Here is a 21,177-nt window from a genome sequence, read left to right on the forward strand (position 1 = left end):
GTTTCTACTGTTGTTTTTGCTCCTGTTGTTGGTGCTTTTGCAGACATCCGTGATTAAACCAGGTTCCACAGTCTAGCAGTTTGACGGTCTCAGACCAATCAACAATAACTGCAAAAAAAATTCAGACAGCCGGAAATAACAAATTGCGTTTATTGTTCACATGATGTGAACGGCCAGATGGAATGAACCTCTGGAGAGTCTCACTGGCACATGCCATGCTCACTCTGCAGGGTGTTGCGCTGCATCCTTGTGCATGTCAAGATCGGCTCGGTGCCAACGTCTAGGAATGCCACCTTCTAATGCAGGGCGTTAGAAGCCACGCCTCATCTCTAGATAATGAGGCCTGCGTCGGGTGATCTCAAACGCACACATGGATATCGATCGATCCATCTCGTGACTCTGCATGTAACGCGATGACGTTATCGTCTGTGGTTCTCTTTCTCCAGCCAGGATTGCTGCCTCACACAGTCTCAATGGTTTCTCTTCGAGCTCTCCTCCCACTGCATCAATCCCCCTACTTCAATTCTCCGCCGTCCACTCCTCATGTTTTATTCACTTTCGTTGTTGTGTAGCATCGCACAGCGCGGGTTCCTGTGTGGACTCGTTCTCGTGACCACCTCACTCCCCTTGCCTTGACTTCTTGAATACAGCTGAGAAAAAAAGTATATTACAGTAATACCACTATTAACGAAGTACATGCATTCCATTACATCACTTCTCTGTGAGAAACTTCATTACCAGAGGTACATATTACATGGGAGGCATAGGGATGCGTTCCAGTACTTCAGAGAAGGGATCGGAGAACATAATTAAATTCGATCAAAAATAGGGTTAAATGTGACTGAAAACATTAAATCTGCTTAAAAAAAAGAAATCCAAATAAAAAATTCAGTAAACAAGAATACAATAAAATAACACTCACAATTTACTTCTATTGAATCTGCATTGTCATTTCCAAAGAGATGGATTTATGTTGCAGGTTCTGATCCAGAAAGGCCACGAGCACTACATGGCCGTTTGGCTTACATAATGGGGGTAATACAAAAAACACAATAACATTTTACGAACACAAGGAGCTCGAGCAATGGCTGGCAGGAGAGGGAAGACTTGCGAAGTGCACTGCTGATTGGGCCAAGTGATGGAGACTCGCAGAATAGCTCTTTAGTGATTGGCTGCTGATAATGTAAACAAATCCCACTCATTTGTGTTTACAGGGCAAGCACATCATTGAACAGGTTACTCTTTTGAAACACTTTGCATAATTTCTTAAAATATTTTTCATCAAAATTTTAGCAAAAATATGGGGGAAAAGGAGCTTTCCACGGGCGACTTCGTCATGATGGAGCTTTGTTCCCAGAGGCGTTGTTAACCGAGGTATTAATGGATTACTCTTGTTTACCCAGGAAGCCCCAGAGGCTCGTGACTTTTTCAGGAGGGTCCTGGCAAATTTTTTGCAGCATGTGGCAATGATCGCCATGTATATAAAGCAATTTAGTCATTTGTGTTATTTTTCAAATTTAGGTCATGGTGCCAGCATACGATGGCCTCCTCTTGCGAATGAAGTCAGGGGATCTGTAAAGCTGGCCACACATGGTACTTTCACAGTTAATACACACAGCAGGAATAACCAGGGTAGCCGCTGGTTTCAAACTGTGAACCTCTGCAACAGTGACGCATGTGCTGCCACTGGGGCCATGTTACCTCCATGTCAATGTACAGTATTTATTTGCTGTATTGCTGTCGAAGTGTGGGGCTGTTAACACAAAGCATCCATGCCCCTGAGACCTTTTGAATTGTATAAAGTACAGTGTTGCCTAATCTTCCACACCTCTCCCCTCTTTTCTCATCAGCTGTTAAGGGAAATTCCTGTCAGTTCAAGGATAGCGCCAGCAAATGCTTCGGGAAGGACTATCTGCTGAACCAGGACAGCAACAACTACAGCAAAGGATGGCAAGATATTGACACCAATTCATCTTATATCCCTCAACCACAAGACAACTTCTGGAAGATCCAGGATATGCACTGGAACAGCGTGTCTGTCAAACTAGGTACAGCAAAGACAAAACACTTGCTGGGGATGTAATGATGCAATGATTCATTGATTTCCCTCGCGATGCACGTATCTAGCAGTGCTTGTGAGCATCGATTATTTCCAATAAGTCCATTTGTATGGGACGCTGTCAGTGGTGAAATGGTCAGCATAAAGGACTTGTAACCCAGAAGTCACTGGTTTTAATCTCCCAGCGCAAATGCTCTCCATGCATCATTATGAATGAATACAACCACAGTCGATAGACAGGTCGTGAGGTGGAATAAAGTGTGGGTACTCCCACATCTTCCAAGATGTCTAGCCATCGAGGAAGATGAGGCCAAAAACTCTCTAAATAAGGCTGTCTAGAGGTTTCTTTGCGAGCTCTCTAGTAAAAACGTGAGCATTTAATTACATAGCTGCACCTTTGCCTCTTACCTTTTCATGGAGCTGTTGAGAGAATGACTCGATGATTTACAAAGACTGAAGCTTGACTAGAACTTTACAAGTCATCGACCAGACTAAATCTGGAATACCCTGCCACCAGACGTCTTAAAGGCACCCAGTGTCTCTTAATTCCGTGGTCTATGCAAAGTGGTTGCAATTCGCTTTGCTCAGTTTATGTTTTCCGCTGAGGGTGTGCCAGGTTTCATATGCCCCTGTACCATTCCCGTTCTATTATTATGTGCACTGATATATACTTTATTAAGGGTGACATTGGCATGTTTTTAAAGATTGATTGATTGACAGACTAAGACTGACTGACACAATCAATGCCCACCACATAAATGCTGGCCTCACCTCGTCGCTTGTTTGTGCCTCCTCTCCGTATCTCGCCCTGCTCCCCGGCGTCCAACCCACAGGCGAATTGAACACGTTCATCGGCAGCGGCTACATCGCCGATCTGGGACTGACATTCATGGAGGCGAGTGGCAACATGAGCTACCTCGAGCAGAACTCGTGGATGGACGCCCGCACCATGGGCCTCTATGCACAGTTCATCATCTACAACGCAAACGCCAACCTCTTCTGCCTTGTCGAGGTGCTGGTTGAATCCCTGTCGGCAGGTGAGGGGCGTGATGGCTGGCGGAAAGACGTACATCAATGGGGTCCACGGGGGTTCCGTGCAGGTGGGAAGTGAGGGAGGGAGTAGCGAGCTCATGCATGTTAAGAAATGTGTGTTGCGCCTTCCAAATGAAGAGATGAGGGGCTGCAGATTTATGATGGCGACAACTTGTTAATTTTAAATTCTGTAAAACACAACATGTGTAGCACACTGTCCAGGCCTGAATCATCCACTTGGATGGTGCATATGTAGAGGTATTACGTAGAGGGGTGTAGCAAGCCATTACGTTGGGGTGTCTACATCACTGTCCGTAGGTGGGGTGTCTACATCAACGTCCGCATACAGCCTCGCCTTCGGGGGGGCAGTTGGGTATATAAGGCGGTGCGCGAGAGAGCTCGAGAAGTCGTTGGAGCAGAAGAGCCAGTGAAGACTGAAGACCAGCTAGCTAGCCAGCCCTGGGACTACCCTGACTCGCTGCTCTTATAAGAGCCGAGCAGGGCAAGCCAGGGGCGACCTCAGAGCAGCGAGGTCTGTGTCCTTGTGAGGGCCAGGCTCGTGTGGCTGAGGGTCGGACCTGAGCCGAAGCTGGGCCAAGTCAGTTAGCCTCTACTAGGATGGTCTGGGTTAGAGGGGTGTCGGAGCTAACGGGGAAACGTTAGCCGAGGGACACTGCCTCGGATAGAACCGGGTGAAGGGGCCGATACCTCTTCGAGTGTTAGAGTCGTTACTCTGCTGTATTGGATGTAATTGTAATAAATACGTGTTGCCTCCGTCAACGTCTCCTACGCTACTTACGCCGTTACACATATATCAGGTTACGACACAAGTCACCTGCTGGCCAGAGTCAATGTTGACTGCCCGTGTAGATACACGTGTTGTTTAAACCTATGTCGAATAGGGTGTACCTTAAAAACAAACCCAACTCACACGATTGCTACAATAGCAGAGACGTGGAGGTTCCCCTTTCTATTGTGCCACATTGAAAAAGAGTAAAAATAAGAATAGGCTTCACCCTTTCTGGCAATAAAACAGGGTTGAAGATGTTTAAACACCAAATAGATGCCTATTTCAAGGCATCTAGTCTGCATTGACCACACATTCTTGTGGCAAAACATGCAACCAAACATGCTCTGTTATCTATGAGACCTTTTTTATAGTATCAAAATGCTCAACCCGGGCTATTAATATTTGATACTTGCATTGCCTTTTTACTGTTTGCCTTTTGGTGTTCTCTGGTCTAATACTGGTGAGGCAAAGCGATACAGAAGACCATCCCTAATTTTGGCCAATCATTTTCAAATACAATGCATATAGTATAAGAGCATGTTTGTTCGGCATGCTTTGCTACAAGTATGTGTGGTTAATGTAGTCTTGATGCCTTGTACAAGGTATCTATTTGGTGTTTGAACATCTTAACACCTGTTTTATTGCTAGAAAGGGTAAAGTTTATTCATATTTTTTTCATACTTTTGATACTTGCAAAAAGGTCCCATAGATATAACTGCTCAACCCGAGCTATTAATACTTTGCAACTTGCATTGCCTTTGTACTTTTTCTTTTGGAATTCTCTGGGCTAACACTGGTGAGACAATGCCATAAAGAAGGTAGTCTCTGGTGTATGCCAAAAAGTTTAAAATAAAATGCATATATTATCAAAGCATGTTTGTATGTTTTGCCACAAGTATGTGTGGTTAATGCAGACTTGATTCCTTGCAATAAGTGTCCATTTGGTCTTTGAACATCATAACACCTGTTTTATTGTCATGGGTATAGCCTCTTATTTTTTTACATAATTTTGATACTGGTAAAAATCCCATAGATATGAAGAAGAGTAATAGACAAAGTTCACGTCGCAGCGTACATAAAAAGAGACTCCATGGTTGTGTATCCCCTCATTACCCAGAGGAAACCCTAGAGGGCAGGTGAGAGCGCCCCCTATCCGCTAAATTAACCATCGTGTTCTAAAGAGAAGCCTGTAAGACCAGCGGTTCACCAACATTGATTCAAGCAAGCCTGACTGCTGATGAGACACTGTTGAAAACCAGTTCAGAGTTTGTCTTGAATCAATGCTATTTAAATTACGCACTCCCAGAAGGCCGTGCGGCCAATGGGTTGTGTACAACATACTTGGGTTAAGTTCTTTTCAAATTTGCAGAACCAAATTGAATGTTATTGGTTTTCTTTGGGAGCAGTCATTTGTAACCGAGTTGAGACCATGAACTCTCTTTTAAAAGTAAATATTTATTTCTGGTGTTTCTTTCCTCTGCAGATGTGTTTCAGCCATCGTCACACCTGAAAGTTTTCCGTTTGTTTAATAACAGAACCTCGTACATCATCTTACACAACGTGGCCTATATCTTCTGCCTCATCATAAGCATGTACTTCCTCACGAGCGTCATATTCAACATCATCAAGGAGAAGTTCAAATACTTAAAAAACCCCATGAACGTGGCTGAGATCATGAACATCACCCTGATGATTGGAGCGGTTGCCCTCTTCTACCACCAGAGCACCATCTCAACTGAAAGCCTGGCAACCCTCACCAATAACACAGGTCAGCGGGATTACCGTGGCACGGAGTGTAGATAAAGGCACAGCCCTGCAGTTACTTACTCACCCCATGACTAATTGTTGTAACCTTGCTAAATTCAAGAAGAAACTTGAATTGAAGCTTTCGTGACTGCAGGAATTGCTATTTGGTTCTTTCGGTAAAGTCACGTAGAAAGAAAATAAATTAAATAATAGAGTACGACTTTTCGATTGATAATTTTTGCAATCTTTGGAGATGATAATCAACCAGGCTATGCGTTAACTGTGTGTTAGCCGACTCTCTATGTCGCATTACATTACATTTCCAAAATATTTTCAAAATTTAGTTTTCTCAAACTATTTCTCTCTCTAAAATTTACCAGGCTCTCATAGGGCCATTCGATCTTCTTTCCCTCGGTCACGTCGCGGTGGATTCATTGACATGCTAATTTCTCTGCTCCAGCAGCTACTCCAGCAGACCCACCTCTTTCTCTGCCCAACCACCCCCCCTCTCTCTCTATTTAAGGCCTCGACAAAGAGGAATTGGGTCTCTGTTGTGTCTATGTTGTATGTCTCTCTCTGTGTGTCTGCTTGTGTGTCTGTCTGTGTAGGGGGGTGAATACTTATATTGAGGGGAGAAGGAGGGAGGGGAACGGTAACTAAAATACTGAGGGAAGATCAATGGCAGAGGGGGAGGGGAAGAGGGAAGTACAGGAAAACTCTATAAATGAAATAATATACACGCAGCATATGGGATAATGCATTAACCTCTCACGGCTCATAGATCCGCTCCCGCTTATTTACATCTGAGGGGCACTGCCTCTCTTTCCACCCGTCCCTATCTCCTGACCTCGTTGCCCGCTCCCCTCATTTTAGACTGCGTAGGATGGGGGACCACCTGGTCTCAAACTCTCATTTCCTACCTTTAGGCTTGTGGTTTAGTCCTCAACACCCGCTTGAACTAAAATAGTGTTCTGCGACTGTTACCACAAGGGGGATGCGTGATATTTCTAGTTAACCAGTATGGTCTTCCTGGCTGTAATATTAAAGGTTTGAAGTAGAGTATGTTGGTGTTTCGGAAGGGCTTCCGGTTTCACGCCCCACAAAGTCGTTTCAACTGAAGGGGTAAGATTAGTGCCACAGATGCCATACAAAAAGTCTATGATCTCCTGGTCGAGTATTGCATCGTCTGAGCATAACCACAAGGCGTGAAGGTAAGACTGAACCGTACCCAGGGAACACCTGGGACAATCGGGGGAGACTTCCATGATTTTTTTCATTTGTCATAAGTGCCGTGTATAAATTTGAACTGAATGAGCCTCAGTGGCAGTGATCTTGGGCCATATTGTGGCTCGCCAGATTTGTGTCCAGTTCTGTGAGGGGACCTCATAGGACAGACACCGGTTCCAGAGATTATTTGTCACTGCCTAACAGGTGGTAGGCCTCGGCACTCCTAGCCAGTCTATGATTGGTTAAAGTGCTTCGCTTAGGTTCTTACCCGGGGCTTTCATAATGACATCTCTATTTTGCAGGTAGATGAAAAAACGAGGGCGAGAGATACAATAAACCATCGATTTTCTGGCAGCTTAGGGGGGAAATGAGTGCCAGATTTTCAAAAACGCTGGATAATCACCTAAATTTTTAAAAATAGCTTATTTTTTGCAAATTCTTGTATAAAATGTTTTTATGTGTTTGTATATATGTTTTTTGTGTTTAAAATTAGTTTACTATCAGAAATTGGCATAAATAAACATACATATCAACAAATATAATTATCCTACTGTAAAAAAAGTTACCGTATTTATTGTTCTCTACTTACTTGATAGAGGGTGTAAAATTCTACATTGCTCGTGAACGCAATTGAACAGATTGCTTTTAAGGTGTATCTAACATCTTGTTTTAGCCATGTGTTTGACGATTGCCGGACTGATGTAGCCTTTGACCGGTGCTCCGGCGAATACCAAATTATACACACACTTTTAATTTATTTTTTATTAATAATTATTAGTCATACGTGCATTATTTAAATTGTTCTAGTTTTATGTAGTACACAATGTACTGTATATAATATTTGACACTCAAATCAAGCATAGCTAAATAAAATTAGCACGCACATGGTGCTAATTGCCGGACTGGTACACATCCTTTGGAGAAGTTTTCTGGCAATAGCTGGAATATATGCTGTTTTCGCCGGATCTGCCCAGGACCGCCAGATAATGTTGGAAGCCGGATAATTGCACGCCAGATAATCAGTGATCTACATGATTATATTTAGCCTGCACCTGATTAAAATACAGCACCCCACCATCTTTGTTCAAAAGATCCCCAACCATTTCCAAGCCAGACTCCTTTCAGCTAATCCACATTATTTCTTTCCCCTCTACTTTCAAAGTCGAGTTACTCCATAGCGTCAATCTTCTGTGTAGAGGACCAGGAAGGGAATACTCCTGTCCTTGCAAATCTCCAGCGTCGAGAAACCCTTGCCGAGGCAAGGGCAAACCCAACAAGGGAGCATTGAATTTCGATTCAAAGCTTTCGTGACTGCAGGGATTTATATTCTTGGTTCTTTTGGTGAAGTCATGTAGAAGGGAAATGATAAAATAATAAAAGTAAAACATAATAAAATTCTCACGACGTTTTGGCCACAACGCAAGCAGCCGTCCTCAGGTGCAGAACAGAGCTGTCAGAAAGACAGCGTCCTAATGAACACTGCTAAGCCTGGCAGCGTATTTTAAGCTGGGTGGGAGGAGCAGAGAGCCTTGAAAAAGGAGTTTACATATCAATAGAGGAATTTAGGATGTTGATGACATGCAGATATGGGGTTAGTCACTCCTTGTGGAATTTGTAGGCGGTGGGGGGTCTCGAAGTCATATTATGCTAGTGTATTATGTAGGATTAGCAGTAATAAAGGAAGGGACATTTTTTTTTATTTTAAAGAACTGCAAATACCCTACTACCATACAATAAACCGATGTGAAAAAAATACATTTAAATTACATCAATATAATCATTGTACTCAATATACTCTCCATGCCACCAGCGCATGGGCAGGGGGGGAGGGGGACATTTTCCGGAAAAGCAATGCCAGTGAAGAGGAGATCGTAACGCTGAGATATTTGATGTGGGATGGAGAACACTGAAAGGGCAACAAGCCCTCTGGGGGTTTGGAGGATACCAGTGATAGTGGCATTCGTTCTGACTTCATTACATTTTATTTATATCACGAAGTTTCCCCATACTCCCTCATCAGGGTCAGAATAACGGATTGAACGTAATAAGAACATTTCATAAAGATTGATTTTTTTTCTGCCATGCCAATACTTCCTCACGAGATACACTAGCTTTTAATACTTTCAGCAAATGGTGCCATGGTCAGGGTAAAAAGCAATGGTTAAAGAGGGCACCCCTGCCTTGTGCCTCTACCCAGTGCAAATATGTGGGAGGTTAGGCCATTCATGACCGCCGAGGCTATAGGGTCCGCATATAGGAGCCTGCACATGTCGACGAATTTGGAGGAAAAACCAAATTTATCCAACACCTCCCTATTCAGGGTAAGGGCGTACGCAGCGAGGTTGTCCCTCATGGCTATCTCCACCACATGAACTAAAGTCCTGAAATTGTCTGTGGAATTTTTTGTTCTTAACAAACCCTGTCTGGGCTTTGCCATTGATCATTGGGAGGACTTTGTCCAATCTGATTGCAAGGATCTTCGCAAGCATTTTGTAGTCCGCATTCACAAATGGGCTTATAGCTACCTAGTGCATCCTCCAGGGTACTTGGCTTGTGAAGGACCGACATCCTAGCTTTGTTCATGTATTGGGTGAGACAGCCTGACTTCAAGGCTGCATTCAACGTTGTCCTTAACTGGGAGGTAAGGTGGACCCCCGCATTCCTATAGAGCTCCATCGGTATCCCTTAAGGGGCAGCTGCCTTCCCTAATGGGGATGAGGCCAAGGTTATCCAGAAATTTCTGAGGGGCAATGGGCCTGCCCAGCTCTGTGCTTTGGTCTGGACCCAAATTAGGGAGGACGGAGATTTAGAGGTGTTTAAGGATTCATAATAATATTTAAAATGTGCATTGACGTCCCTGGTTGTCGTTGCTGGGGGGTCCTTACTGCTTTGGATAGATGCAATGAAGGAACAATGCCGGCAGCAATCTAACAGTGGCAGTGAAAGGATCGTGGAAGGGCAGCCTGGCTCTCCTGAATAACAGGCGAGCTTCATCATTCAATAGCCTTTCAAGTTCCATTTTCATACGATCTATTTATTTTAAAGTCCCTGGGGATTGCAAGGATTGAAACTGCTCATGAAGGCCAGCTTCTGCTGCCTTTCCTGGATCTTTTTAAATCCTTTATATTAAGTTCGCTTGCTTGCTTGCGTGCTTGCTTGCTTGCTTACGACCGTGCAAATCTTTCGGTCGTTTTTTAACCCACTTCCCGTGATCCAATCGAGCTGACATTTTCCACACAGACTCGTTGTGCGAGACAATTAATGTTCGTGAAAAAAATGTTCAAAAATTTTACACTTTTTAGGCAAAAATTTGTTTATTTTACATATATTCAAATAGAACTCATTCATGGCTTTGGCTGAACGTCACAGTATAAGAGCCCAGAGCGTAACCCCTCCACAGGCCGTGGCGGAGTAGCGCAGTTGGTAGCGCCCTCGCTTCCCATGCCAAAGGTCGCGGGATCGATCCCCGCGTCCTCCACAGGCGAATATATGTTTAAATCCTTTATATTAAGTTCGCTTGCTTGCTTAGGACCGTGCAAATCTTTCGCTCGTTTTTTAACCCACTTCCCGTGATCCAATCGAGCTGACATTTTCCACACAGACTCGTTGTGCGAGACAATTAATGTTCGTGAAAAAAATGTTCAAAAATTTTACACTTTTTAGGGAAAACAAATTAAATATTTAATTACCAATTGCTTAATACTGGCAGACAATCATCTGACCCATAGGTGGCAGCCATCTCAAGCCAGAGGACGAGAGGACTCTAGCCGCCACGCATATAAAGGATTTAGAGTGAAAAACTTTGTTTTTCCGGGTTTACTTGTTAATTCTGTGAGCACCCTTCATCAGCGAGCCCCTGACATGCTTTGAGGGTGTCCCACATTATCTGGGGGGAGGGGTCCAAGGCGGAGTAGATATGGATACATTCTTCAATCTCTTTCCTCATTTCCTCAATTGTGTGTTCCTCATCCAGAAGCTGCCTGTCTAGGGACCAGACATTATTGCTGCCTCGTCAGGGTCTAAGATGAGTTGGATCACTATCTGGGGCATGGTCGAACAGCTGCATTTTCCGGAACCGCGCTATGGAGGAGTATTCACAAGGGGAAGTCCGGCGACTGGTCTGGAAGCTCTGGAGATGCTGGATAGATGTATAAAAAGGAGGGTGGCGCGAAAGAAGGGGGCGGGTAGTCGATGACTGTCGGATAAGGGGAGACCACGTCCCAGGATGGGTGCGCCAATAGGAGGACCAGGCCCTCTCTGGAGCAGGTGCTGTCATGTAGAGGGGAGAGGGGGGGAGAACGAAAAGTGAGAGAAGGCACGGAAGTGGGTAAAAGGTAAAGTTGAGGGTGGTGGGAGGGTTGAGAGGCAGGGGGAGAGCGCAACCCCCTGCCACCCCGCCACCCACCCCAGACTATGGCCAGGACGCCACACCAGCCTCCACCGTGCACTGGCAAACCCGGACAATGCTGGTGTAAATCTTGACTTAAAGCTTTCGTGACTGCAGGAATTGATATTCTTTGGGTCTTTCGGTAAAGTCACATAGAACAAAAAAATTAACAAAAAACTACGAAGCTTCGATCGCAACACAAGCAATCGTCATCAGGAGGAAAAAAGGAGGGGGAAAGCTGCTGAGGCAGGCTGTTTTATAGGTTTGAAATGGGTGTAGCCCAAGGGTCGTAAACAAAGTGGGTGGGCTAGTGATGTTAAAGTGATAAATTTGCATGTTAATGTAAGATTGGATGGCGACTTCCACGCCGAGGGCGCGGAGGTGGCTATTGCAATGTGAGAGATTAGCATGTTAATGTAAGATCGCAGAGCCGCTGCCACATCGAGGACGTGAGCAATGGTGGCTGTATTAGTGTGAGACATTTAACCTGTTCATGTAAAATCATAGTCGAAAATAACAACTAACATCAGAAGGTAGGATGGAAACATCCCAGCCAGTTATGACTTAAACTGGTTAATAACGTCCTTCCAATGATTGCTCAGTTTGTACCCATCTTCTCGGTTGAAATTGTGTCCGTGTCTATATATCTGGATGGCTTCATGAACGAATCTTTGTTGATAGCCAGTGGGTTTGCAAAGTACCTTCGTCTTGGAGAAATCAATTTCGTGTGAGCCAACCGCATTAAATCAATGATCAGCCACGTCCGAGGTATTGGTCCTACCATGTTTTAGATCTGCCTTATGTTCACGAACACGGTCCGAGACATGTCGCTTAGTTTCCCCAATGTAACTACTGCCGCAGACACAGCTTAGTGTGTAGACGCCGGGGTATTCCATGTCAGGGATCACATCCTTCGCAAATGGGATCAGATCACGAATTTTATGTACTGTGTTAAATCGAACCTGGATCTTGTGTTTGCTCACGATTTTGGAAAACATTTTGGTGACCCCTGCTATGTATGGCAAGGTGATGGTTTTGATTGGGTCCTAAGATGGTTCTTTCCGGACGGTTGGGGTGATAACTATCGTCTCCGCCATTGACTCACCCACTTACAAAACTGGCCCGATTTCTGTTTGAGACCTTACAACCATTCACTGGTAAGACAACCTCAGCTGTACTTCACTCAGCTCACTTGGTATCGTTAATTAAGGACATCTCACTAGCCCCAGGTGTTTTGCTCGTTAGTTTCGATGTCATCTCTTTGTTTACCAAAGTTTCTGTGCCCGACACCATTGCAATCATTGAAGATTTGGTCCAACAAGGACTGAATGCTGATGTACCAGCCCTGGCGAGACACTGCCTCACCAACACTTACTTCACCTGGCATGTAACATTCTACAAACAAGTTGAAGGTACCCCAATGGGTTCTCCCTTATCTCCAGTTGAGACAGATGCCATCGAAGCATCCACTCTATGTCCGTCCTTGTGGAAGAGGTACATAGATTACATGGTCGTCATCTGGCCACATGGCTGACCAGCTCTGGACCAATTCCTCAACCATAATTCCATACACCCAGCCATGAAATTCACAATGGTGGTGAAAAAGGATGGCAAGTTACCATTCTTGGATGTTTTAATAGAAAATAAACCAGATGGCTCAATGGGACACTGTCTACAGGAAAGCCACCCGTACGGATGCCTACCTAAAACCTGACTCCCTTCACCATCCCAGAAGAATTCCCTCATCAAAACTCTACACCATAGATTTCGATATATTTCCGACCATCATCACCTAGCCAGTGAACTGGAACATGTACACCAAGCTCTCAAAATTTCTCACTAACATAAATCGCCCTGCCCACTTCGTTTATGACTCTTGGGCTACACCCATTTCAAAACTTTAAAACAGCCAGTCTCAGCAGCTTTACCCCTCCTTTTTTCTTCCTGATGAGGATTGCTTGTGTTGCGATCGAAACGTCGTAGCTTTTTGTCATTTATTTTGTTCTACGTGACTTTACCTTAAGACGCAAAGAATAATGCTGGTGTAGTATTGACCCCCCCCCCCCCCAATGTGCATCTGATGTCGCAGCTCACGGGTTTACCGCCACATGGTCATCACGTGATGTTAGGTGGTATTTGGTGGTGGTGGGAAGGTAAGGGGAGGGGACGAGTCGTCACAATCGGGATGGGGGGGGGCGCGAAGCACCGGCCCCCTCTGTGGACGGCAACATACACAGAAGGGAAAGAAAAAGAAGGATTGGGGAACCACATGGCACCCTCCCACTACACGCCGCCGCATGATCAGTGCAGGCTACCTGGGCACCGCCATCGTGGACACGGGTTGTCCTGCACTGCCCACAGCCAGAAGGTCCCGTCTCCAGCATGCAGACTCAAAATCAGCCCCGCAGGATTTTCTACATTTCTTTACATCCCATTGTTTCGTCCAGCATCAGGAAATCCAACTGTCTTCTTCCGATATGGATTCTTAGCTTCGCCAGGTATAGCAACTGGGAGCACACCCCATTTCTTTCCAACCAGGGCAGGACGAGGTTCCTCTTCTTAGCATCCACCAGAGTAAGGTTGGGAGTGATGAAAGCGCGGTTGCCTTCCAGAAGGGTGCTCTTCCCTTTTGCTCTCCTAGCTGCCTTCAGAACCTCCGAGGCACCCTGTCGGGTTGCAAACAGGATTAGTAAGGGATGGGGTCTCACATTCGTATTTAGTAGGTCCCTCCCTCCTCTCTTTCTCACCCGGTAAGCCTGTAATGTCTCCTCTACCTTGACAGGCAGCATGCCAGGAGAATCTGGGCATCTCAGGGCTTCGGGCAGATGTAATTGGATATAGAATAAGATGCCCTGAGGAGCTTTGCCCTCGACTACTTGAGGGAGGCCAGATGCTTTCAGTTGACTTTCCCATCCCTTATCATCCAGTCTCTTGTATGCCTCTTCAAGTTCCAGCAGCCTGGCTTCGTGGGTCTTTATTGCACCGCTCTGCTTTTCTAGTATAGTCTGAAGGGTTGTAATGGCTTCCTGCTGCCTCTCCACCCTCTCACAAACCTCACTCAACTTCTCTTTGATAACCCAAAGTTGGGCAGTATTGTCCTCCATATTTTCCAAAAGGGTTTGTAGGAGCTCCCACATTCCTCCCACTTGCGTTTCTGGTCTTGACTTGACCGGGAAGGCCAGCGGAGAAGAAACCTTAGTTTATTTCCCGGGAGACCTGTCCTCATTGAGCACGAAGATATGGTGGGGGAGGGGACATTCTCTTTGGCCTAGCCACGAGGCCAGGCTCGAGCTATGTATTAAAGCTATCGGCCTAAGGAGCCTGTGGCTCACCCTGGGAAGCTCAATAAAAACAAAAACTGCCTATCCAAGGCCCCCTCTAATTGACCGAGGTCAGGGAGAAAAATAATAAAACTACAAAACAGGTAAGCAAGTGGTTGGGTTAAAGAGGTTGTTTTTCGAAGTAGGGGAAGAAGCGGTCCGTTCAGCGCTGTTCACTTGGCCATGACTTCAGCAGAAGTCCTGTTCTCAGAAGACACTTGAACTTTTTTTTCTAAAAAAAGGTGGCCAAACAGTTCAGAGGTTGGAGATGCTGAGCCAAGCCTGGCTGAGATCCTGGGTTCGAATCCAGGTTTTGGCCACTGACTGTGATTAACTGGGTTCAATCTTAATTTTGGAGCTTTCGTGACTGCAGGAATTATTCTTTGGTTCTTTTGGTTAAGTCACGTCTAAAGATAAAATAATATATTAAATAATAGCATATTACGACGTTTTGATTGCAACACAAGCAATCATCATCAGGCATAAAAGAAATAGCAACAAAAATCTAACTAGAAAAACTATAGACAGACATACAAGCAGACAGACATCACAAGGACACAGAGAGAGAACACATATCGGCACAAAGAGAGAGGTTGTTCCTGTGACGGGGCCTTAAATATAGAGAGGGGGGCGGGGGCGGAGAGAGAGAGGGGGCAGAGAAAAAATTAGCATATCAATGAGTGGACGGCAACGTGATGCTGCAAGTAAGATGACGACGCGGCACGGCACGCAAGCTTGAAAATCAGGAGAAAGACACACTAAAATTAAATAACCTAGTAAAATATCGAAATGTAATGTAATGCAACACAGAGAGTCGGTCAACACACAATTAACGCATAGCCCGGTTGATTACGTATTTCAAAGATTGCTAAGTTAGAATTTAAGTGTGAAAATTCCAAAGAGAGGACACAGGCAGAGAGAACAAATAGCCAGAGAGAGAGAAAAAAGATAAGCTTAAAACTTCCCCGTAGAAGTGGTTCAATCTTAATTTTGGAGCTTTCGTGACTGCAGGAATTATTCTTTGGTTCTTTCGGTTAAGTCACGTCTAAAGATAAAATAAAAAAAATAATAGCATATTACGACGTTTCGATTGCAACACAAGCAATCATCATCAGGCATAAAAGAAATAGCAACAAAAATCTAACTAGAAAAACTATAGACAGACATACAAGCAGACAGACATCACAAGGACACACAGAGAGAGAACACATATCGGCACAAAGAGAGAGGTCGTTTCTGTGACGGGGCCTTAAATATAGAGAGGGGGGCGGGGGCGGAGAGATGGAGGGGGCAGAGAAAAAAATTACATATCAATGAGTGGACGACAACGTGATGCTGCAAGTAAGATGACGACGCGGCACGGCACGCAAGCTTGAAAATCAGGAGAGAGACACACTAAAATTAAATAACCTAGTAAAATATCGAAATGTGATGTAATGCAACGCAGAGTCGGTCAGCATTACATTACATTTCGATATTTTACTAGGTTAGTTAATTTTTGTGTGTCTTTCTCCTGATTTTCAAGCTTGCGTGCCGTGCCGCGTCGTCATCTTACTTGCAGCATCACGTTGTCGTACACTCATTGATATGCTAATTTTTTCTCTGCCCCCTCCCTCTCTCCGCCCCCGCCCCCCTCTCTATATTTAAGGCCCCGTCACAGGAACGACCTCTCTCTTTGTGCCGATATGTGTTCTCTCTCTGTGTGTCCTTGTGATGTCTGTCTGCTTGTATGTCTGTCTATAGTTTTTCTAGTTAGATTTTTGTTGCTATTTCTTTTATGCCTGATGATGATTGCTTGTGTTGCAATCGAAACGTCGTAATATGCTATTATTTAATTTATTATTTTATCTTTAAACGTGACATAACCGAAAGAACCAAAGAATAATTCCTGCAGTCACGAAAGTTTCAAAATAAGATTGAACCACTTCTACGGGGAAGTTTTAAGCTTACCTTTTTTCTCTCTCTCTGGCTATTTGTTCCATTTGCCTGTGTCCTCTCTTTGGAATTTTCACACTTAAATTCTAACTTAGCAATCTTTGAAATACGTAATCAACCGGGCTATGCGTTAATTGTGTGTTGACCGACTCTCTGTGTTGCATTACATTACATTTCGATATTTTACTAGGTTAGTTAATTTTAGTGTGTCTTTCTCCTGATTTTCAAGCTTGCGTGCCGTGCCGCGTCGTCATCTTACTTGCAGCATCACGTTGTCGTACACTCATTGATATGCTAATTTTTTCTCTGCCCCCTCCCTCTCTCCGCCCCCGCCCCCCTCTCTATATTTAAGGCCCCGTCACAGGAACGACCTTTCTCTTTGTGCCGATATGTGTTCTCTCTCTGTGTGTCCTTGTGATGTCTGTCTGCTTGTATGTCTGTCTATAGTTTTTCTAGTTAGATTTTTGTTGCTATTTCTTTTATTCCTGATGATGATTGCTTGTGTTGCAATCGAAACGTCGTAATATGCTATTATTACATTCATTATTTTATCTTTAGACGTGACTTAACCGAAAGAACCAAAGATTAATTCCTGCAGTCACGAAAGCTCTCAAACTTAAGATTGAACCACTTCTACGGGGAAGTTTTAAGCCTATCTTTTTTCTCTCTCTCTGGCTATTTGTTCTCTCTGCCTGTGTCCTCTCTTTGGAATTTTCACACTTAAATTCTAACTTAGCAATCTTTAAAATACGTAATCAACCGAGCTATGCATTAATTGTGTATTGACCGACTCTCTGTGTTGCATTACATTACATTTCGATATTTTACTAGGTTATTTAATTTTAGTGTGCCTTTCTCCTAATTTTCAAGCTTGCGTACCTTACCACGTTGTCATCTTGCTTACCGCTGTCTGTTCTCTCTGTCTGGGTCCTCTGTTTGGAATTTTCACACTTAAATTCTAACTTAGCAATCTTTGAAATACGTAATCAACCAGGCTATGCGTTAATTGTGTGTTGACCGACTCTCTGTGTTGCATTACATTACATTTCGATATTTTACTAGGTTATTTAATTTAAGTGTGTCTTTCTCCTGATTTTCAAGCTTGCGTGCCGTGCCGCGTCGTCATCTTACTTGCAGCATCACGTTGTCGTCCACTCATTGATATGCTATTTTTTTATCTGACCCTCCCTCTCTCCGCCCCCGCCCCCCTCTCTATATTTAAGGCCCCGTCACAGAAACGACCTCTCTCTTTGTGCCGATATGTGTTCTCTCTCTGTGTGTCCTTGTGATGTCTGTCTGCTTGTATGTCTGTCTATAGTTTTTCTAGTTAGATTTTTGTTGCTATTTCTTTTATGCCTGATGATGATTGCTTGTGTTGCAATCGAAACGTCGTAATAGGCTATTATTTATTTTTTTATTTTATCTTTAGACGTGACTTAACCGAAAGAACCAAAGAATAATTCCTGCAGTCACGAAAGCTCCAAAATAAGATTGAACCACTTCTACGGGGAAGTTTTAAGCTCACCTTTTTTCTCTATCTCTGGCTATTTGTTCCATTTGCCTGTGTCCTCTCTTTGGAATTTTCACACTTAAATTCTAACTTAGCAATCTTTGAAATACGTAATCAACCGGGCTATGCGTTAATTGTGTGTTGACCGACTCTCTGTGTTGCATTACATTACATTTCGATATTTTACTAGGTTAGTTAATTTTTGTGTGTCTTTCTCCTGATTTTCAAGCTTGCGTGCCGTGCCGCGTCGTCATCTTGCTTGCAGCATCACGTTGTCGTACTCATTGATATGCTAATTTTTTCTCTGCCCCCTCCCTCTCTCCGCCCCGCCCCCCTTTCTATATTTAAGGCCCCGTCACAGAAACGACCTCTCTCTTTGTGCCGATGTGTTCTCTCTCTGTGTGTCCTTGTGATGTCTGTCTGCTTGTATGTCTGTCTATAGTTTTTCTAGTTAGATTTTTGTTGCTATTTCTTTTATGCCTGATGATGATTGCTTGTGTTGCAATCGAAACGTCGTAATATGCTATTATTAAATGTATTATTATATCTTTAGACGTGACTTAACCGAAAGAACCAAAGAATAATTCCTGCAGTCACGAAAGCTCCAAAATTAAGATTGAACCACTTCTACGGGGAAGTTTTAAGCCTATCTTTTTTCTCTCTCTCTGGCTATTTGTTCCATTTGCCTGTGTCCTCTCTTTGGAATTTTCACACTTAAATTCTAACTTAGCAATCTTTGAAATACGTAATCAACCGGGCTATGCGTTAATTGTGTGTTGACCGACTCTCTGTGTGGCATTACATTTCGATATTTTACTAGGTTAGTTAATTTTAGTGTGTCTTTCTCCTGTTTATCAAGCTTGCGTGCCATGCCGCGTCGTCATCTTACTTGCAGCATCACGTTGTCGTACACTCATTGATATGCTATGTTTTTCTCTGCCCCCTCCCTCTCTCCGCCCCCGCCCCCGCCCCCCTCTCTATATTTAAGGCCCCGTCACAGAAACGACCTATCTCTTTGTGCCGATATGTATTCTCTCTCTGTGTGTCCTTGTGATGTCTGTCTGCTTGTATCTATGTCTATAGTTTTTCTAGTTAGATTTTTGTTGCTATTTCTTTTATGCCTGATGATGATTGCTTGTGTTGCAATCGAAACGTCATAATATGCTATTATTTAATTTATTATATTATCTTTAGACGTGACTTAACCGAAAGAACCAAAGAATTAACTGGGTTCTCAAGCGTAGTGTGTTTGCCTCAATTACACCTTCAATGGTGATATTTGTTGCTGGCCACGTGCAATTTTGGCTATTTAAATATATCTAAAAAAACATTGTCGGTGGTGTTGGTGTTGTATTCACTGTCATCATTACCATTATCATCAGTGTCTTCATCAGGGCCATCGTAATGTCAGAATAATCACCGACATTATTGTTATTATCAATGTTAGTGTCTTCATCACTTTTATCATCATCACTGCCACTGCCAACACCTTTAGCACCAATTCCATTGTTGGTGCTGTTGTCAGTCATCACTGCCACTGTTTGTTGCTGGCTACTGGGCGTTTTGTGAGCCTGCTCAGCATCCATTAGTAAAGAAGACAAAAACACTTAGGGCTTAATTCCTCACTCGGTGTGTTCCGGAACACTGCTACACTGGCTTTGAGTAAGGAGGCACTACCACTAGAGGTATTCCAATCTGTAATAACGCTATAGTATTTTAACCTATAGTATTGAACCCTTTGTTATTGTACCATATATAATTGCACCCTACGTTATTTTACCGTAAATTAGTGTACCCTATATTCCCATAAACCTCTAATTCTGCAGTATCGTGAGGATAAATTAGGAAAAGATGTATGTGGCATGCTGAAATAATTCTCAGAACAGCGTTCCAAACTTTTCCAGCTAATATTACGCACTGGTGGCATTGGTGCATTCCCTTTCTAACCTCACCATCTCATTCCACAGCCGTCTTCACCGACCTGTCATGGCCCGCATCGCTTGACAGGCTGTCCACGCAGTTCCTGGGCCTGCTCGTTTTCCTGGCGACGCTGCGGATCCTCCCGTTGTTCCGCTACAACACTACCATGGGCGAGGCAGTCACGTCAGTGGTCCACTGTGCCCACAAGCTCTGCAGCTTCTCCCTTGTTTTCTTCGTGCTACTTGTCAGCTACAGCCTCATCTTCTGGAATGTGCTGGGCACACGGGTGGGCGCCTACAGGTCGTTCGGGAGGAGCGTGAGCTCGCTATTCGCTGCTCTGCTCGGCGCCCCGGTTTTCGCTGACCTCTACGCGGCCGGCGGGTACATGGCCGCCCTCCTCTACTTCAGCTTCATGTTCTTGTTCGCCGTGCTGCTGCTCAACATGCTGGTGGTTGTTATCGATGAGGTGTACACGCGCTTCAGGTGTGGGGGGGCGGAGGTGTCACGCTGCAAATCGTTCTCGGTCTTCTTGAGGAAGGCCCTGCGGCCCATTACCGTGATTTACAATAAAGCCGGCTCCAAGCTCAGGCATGTGTTTGGACAGAGCAAAAAATAGTGGGGGGGGGGGGGAGTGAGTGTAATTGAGAAGTTCCACACAATATTTATCTGGGTACTCTGGTTTCCTCCCATAGAAACACACTCATAATTGGCTGAACCATCTTAATATATTAAAGGCAACAGAGCTTCGGTAGTTGTTGGTAATTCCAGCTCACCGCTTGGCTGCGTCCTTGCCGCTCGTCCGTTGTTCCCCAAGGCGCCTCTGAGTCGTCCTCTCTTCGAGAGCAAGTGGACACAGTGCGGCAGCAGCGCAGCCGCACTGTGGATACCGAATTACTAGGGGGGAGACTCTTAGCATTTGTGGGGAGTGTGCAACAAACTACAAATAATTCCATAATACATAATTACTAAAACAATCCGATCATTTAATGTAATTACCACCAAGCATATTTAATGAATACTTCGTTTGTTTGTCAAGCCACTTGTCCTGGTGAGGGTCGCGGCAGCAGAATATTGGTAGGGCGGTCCACATCTCCCTTTCTCTGGTGACAGACTCTAGCTCTTCCTGGGGAATTCACAGGCGTTCCCAGGCCAGCTGAGCGACATAGTCCCACCAGCATATCCTGGGCTGGCCCCGGGGCCTTCGCCCAGTGGGACGTGCCCGGTAGAGTTCCATGGGGAGTCTATCGGGGG

At 44.4% G+C, this 21,177-nt stretch overlaps 1 protein-coding gene across 1 annotated transcript in view; it reads left to right on the forward strand.

Annotated features, from left to right (window-relative positions):
* LOC144736316 (polycystin-1-like protein 2) overlaps window positions 1-20,566 on the forward strand; it is a 113,278-nt gene extending 92,712 nt beyond the window's left edge. Inside the window, exons 29-32 of the mRNA XM_078618970.1 lie at window positions 1,851-2,048; window positions 2,893-3,096; window positions 5,365-5,649; window positions 19,974-20,566. Coding sequence (XP_078475096.1) covers window positions 1,851-2,048; window positions 2,893-3,096; window positions 5,365-5,649; window positions 19,974-20,542 — 1,256 coding nt within the window. The 3' untranslated portion in view covers window positions 20,543-20,566. The remainder of the gene's footprint in view (window positions 1-1,850; window positions 2,049-2,892; window positions 3,097-5,364; window positions 5,650-19,973) is intronic.
* The last annotated feature ends 611 nt before the right edge of the window (window positions 20,567-21,177 follow it).

Source organism: Lampetra planeri, chromosome 60, assembly GCF_965212315.1.
Source record: "Lampetra planeri chromosome 60, kcLamPlan1.2.h2, whole genome shotgun sequence".
NCBI lineage: Eukaryota > Metazoa > Chordata > Hyperoartia > Petromyzontiformes > Petromyzontidae > Lampetra > Lampetra planeri.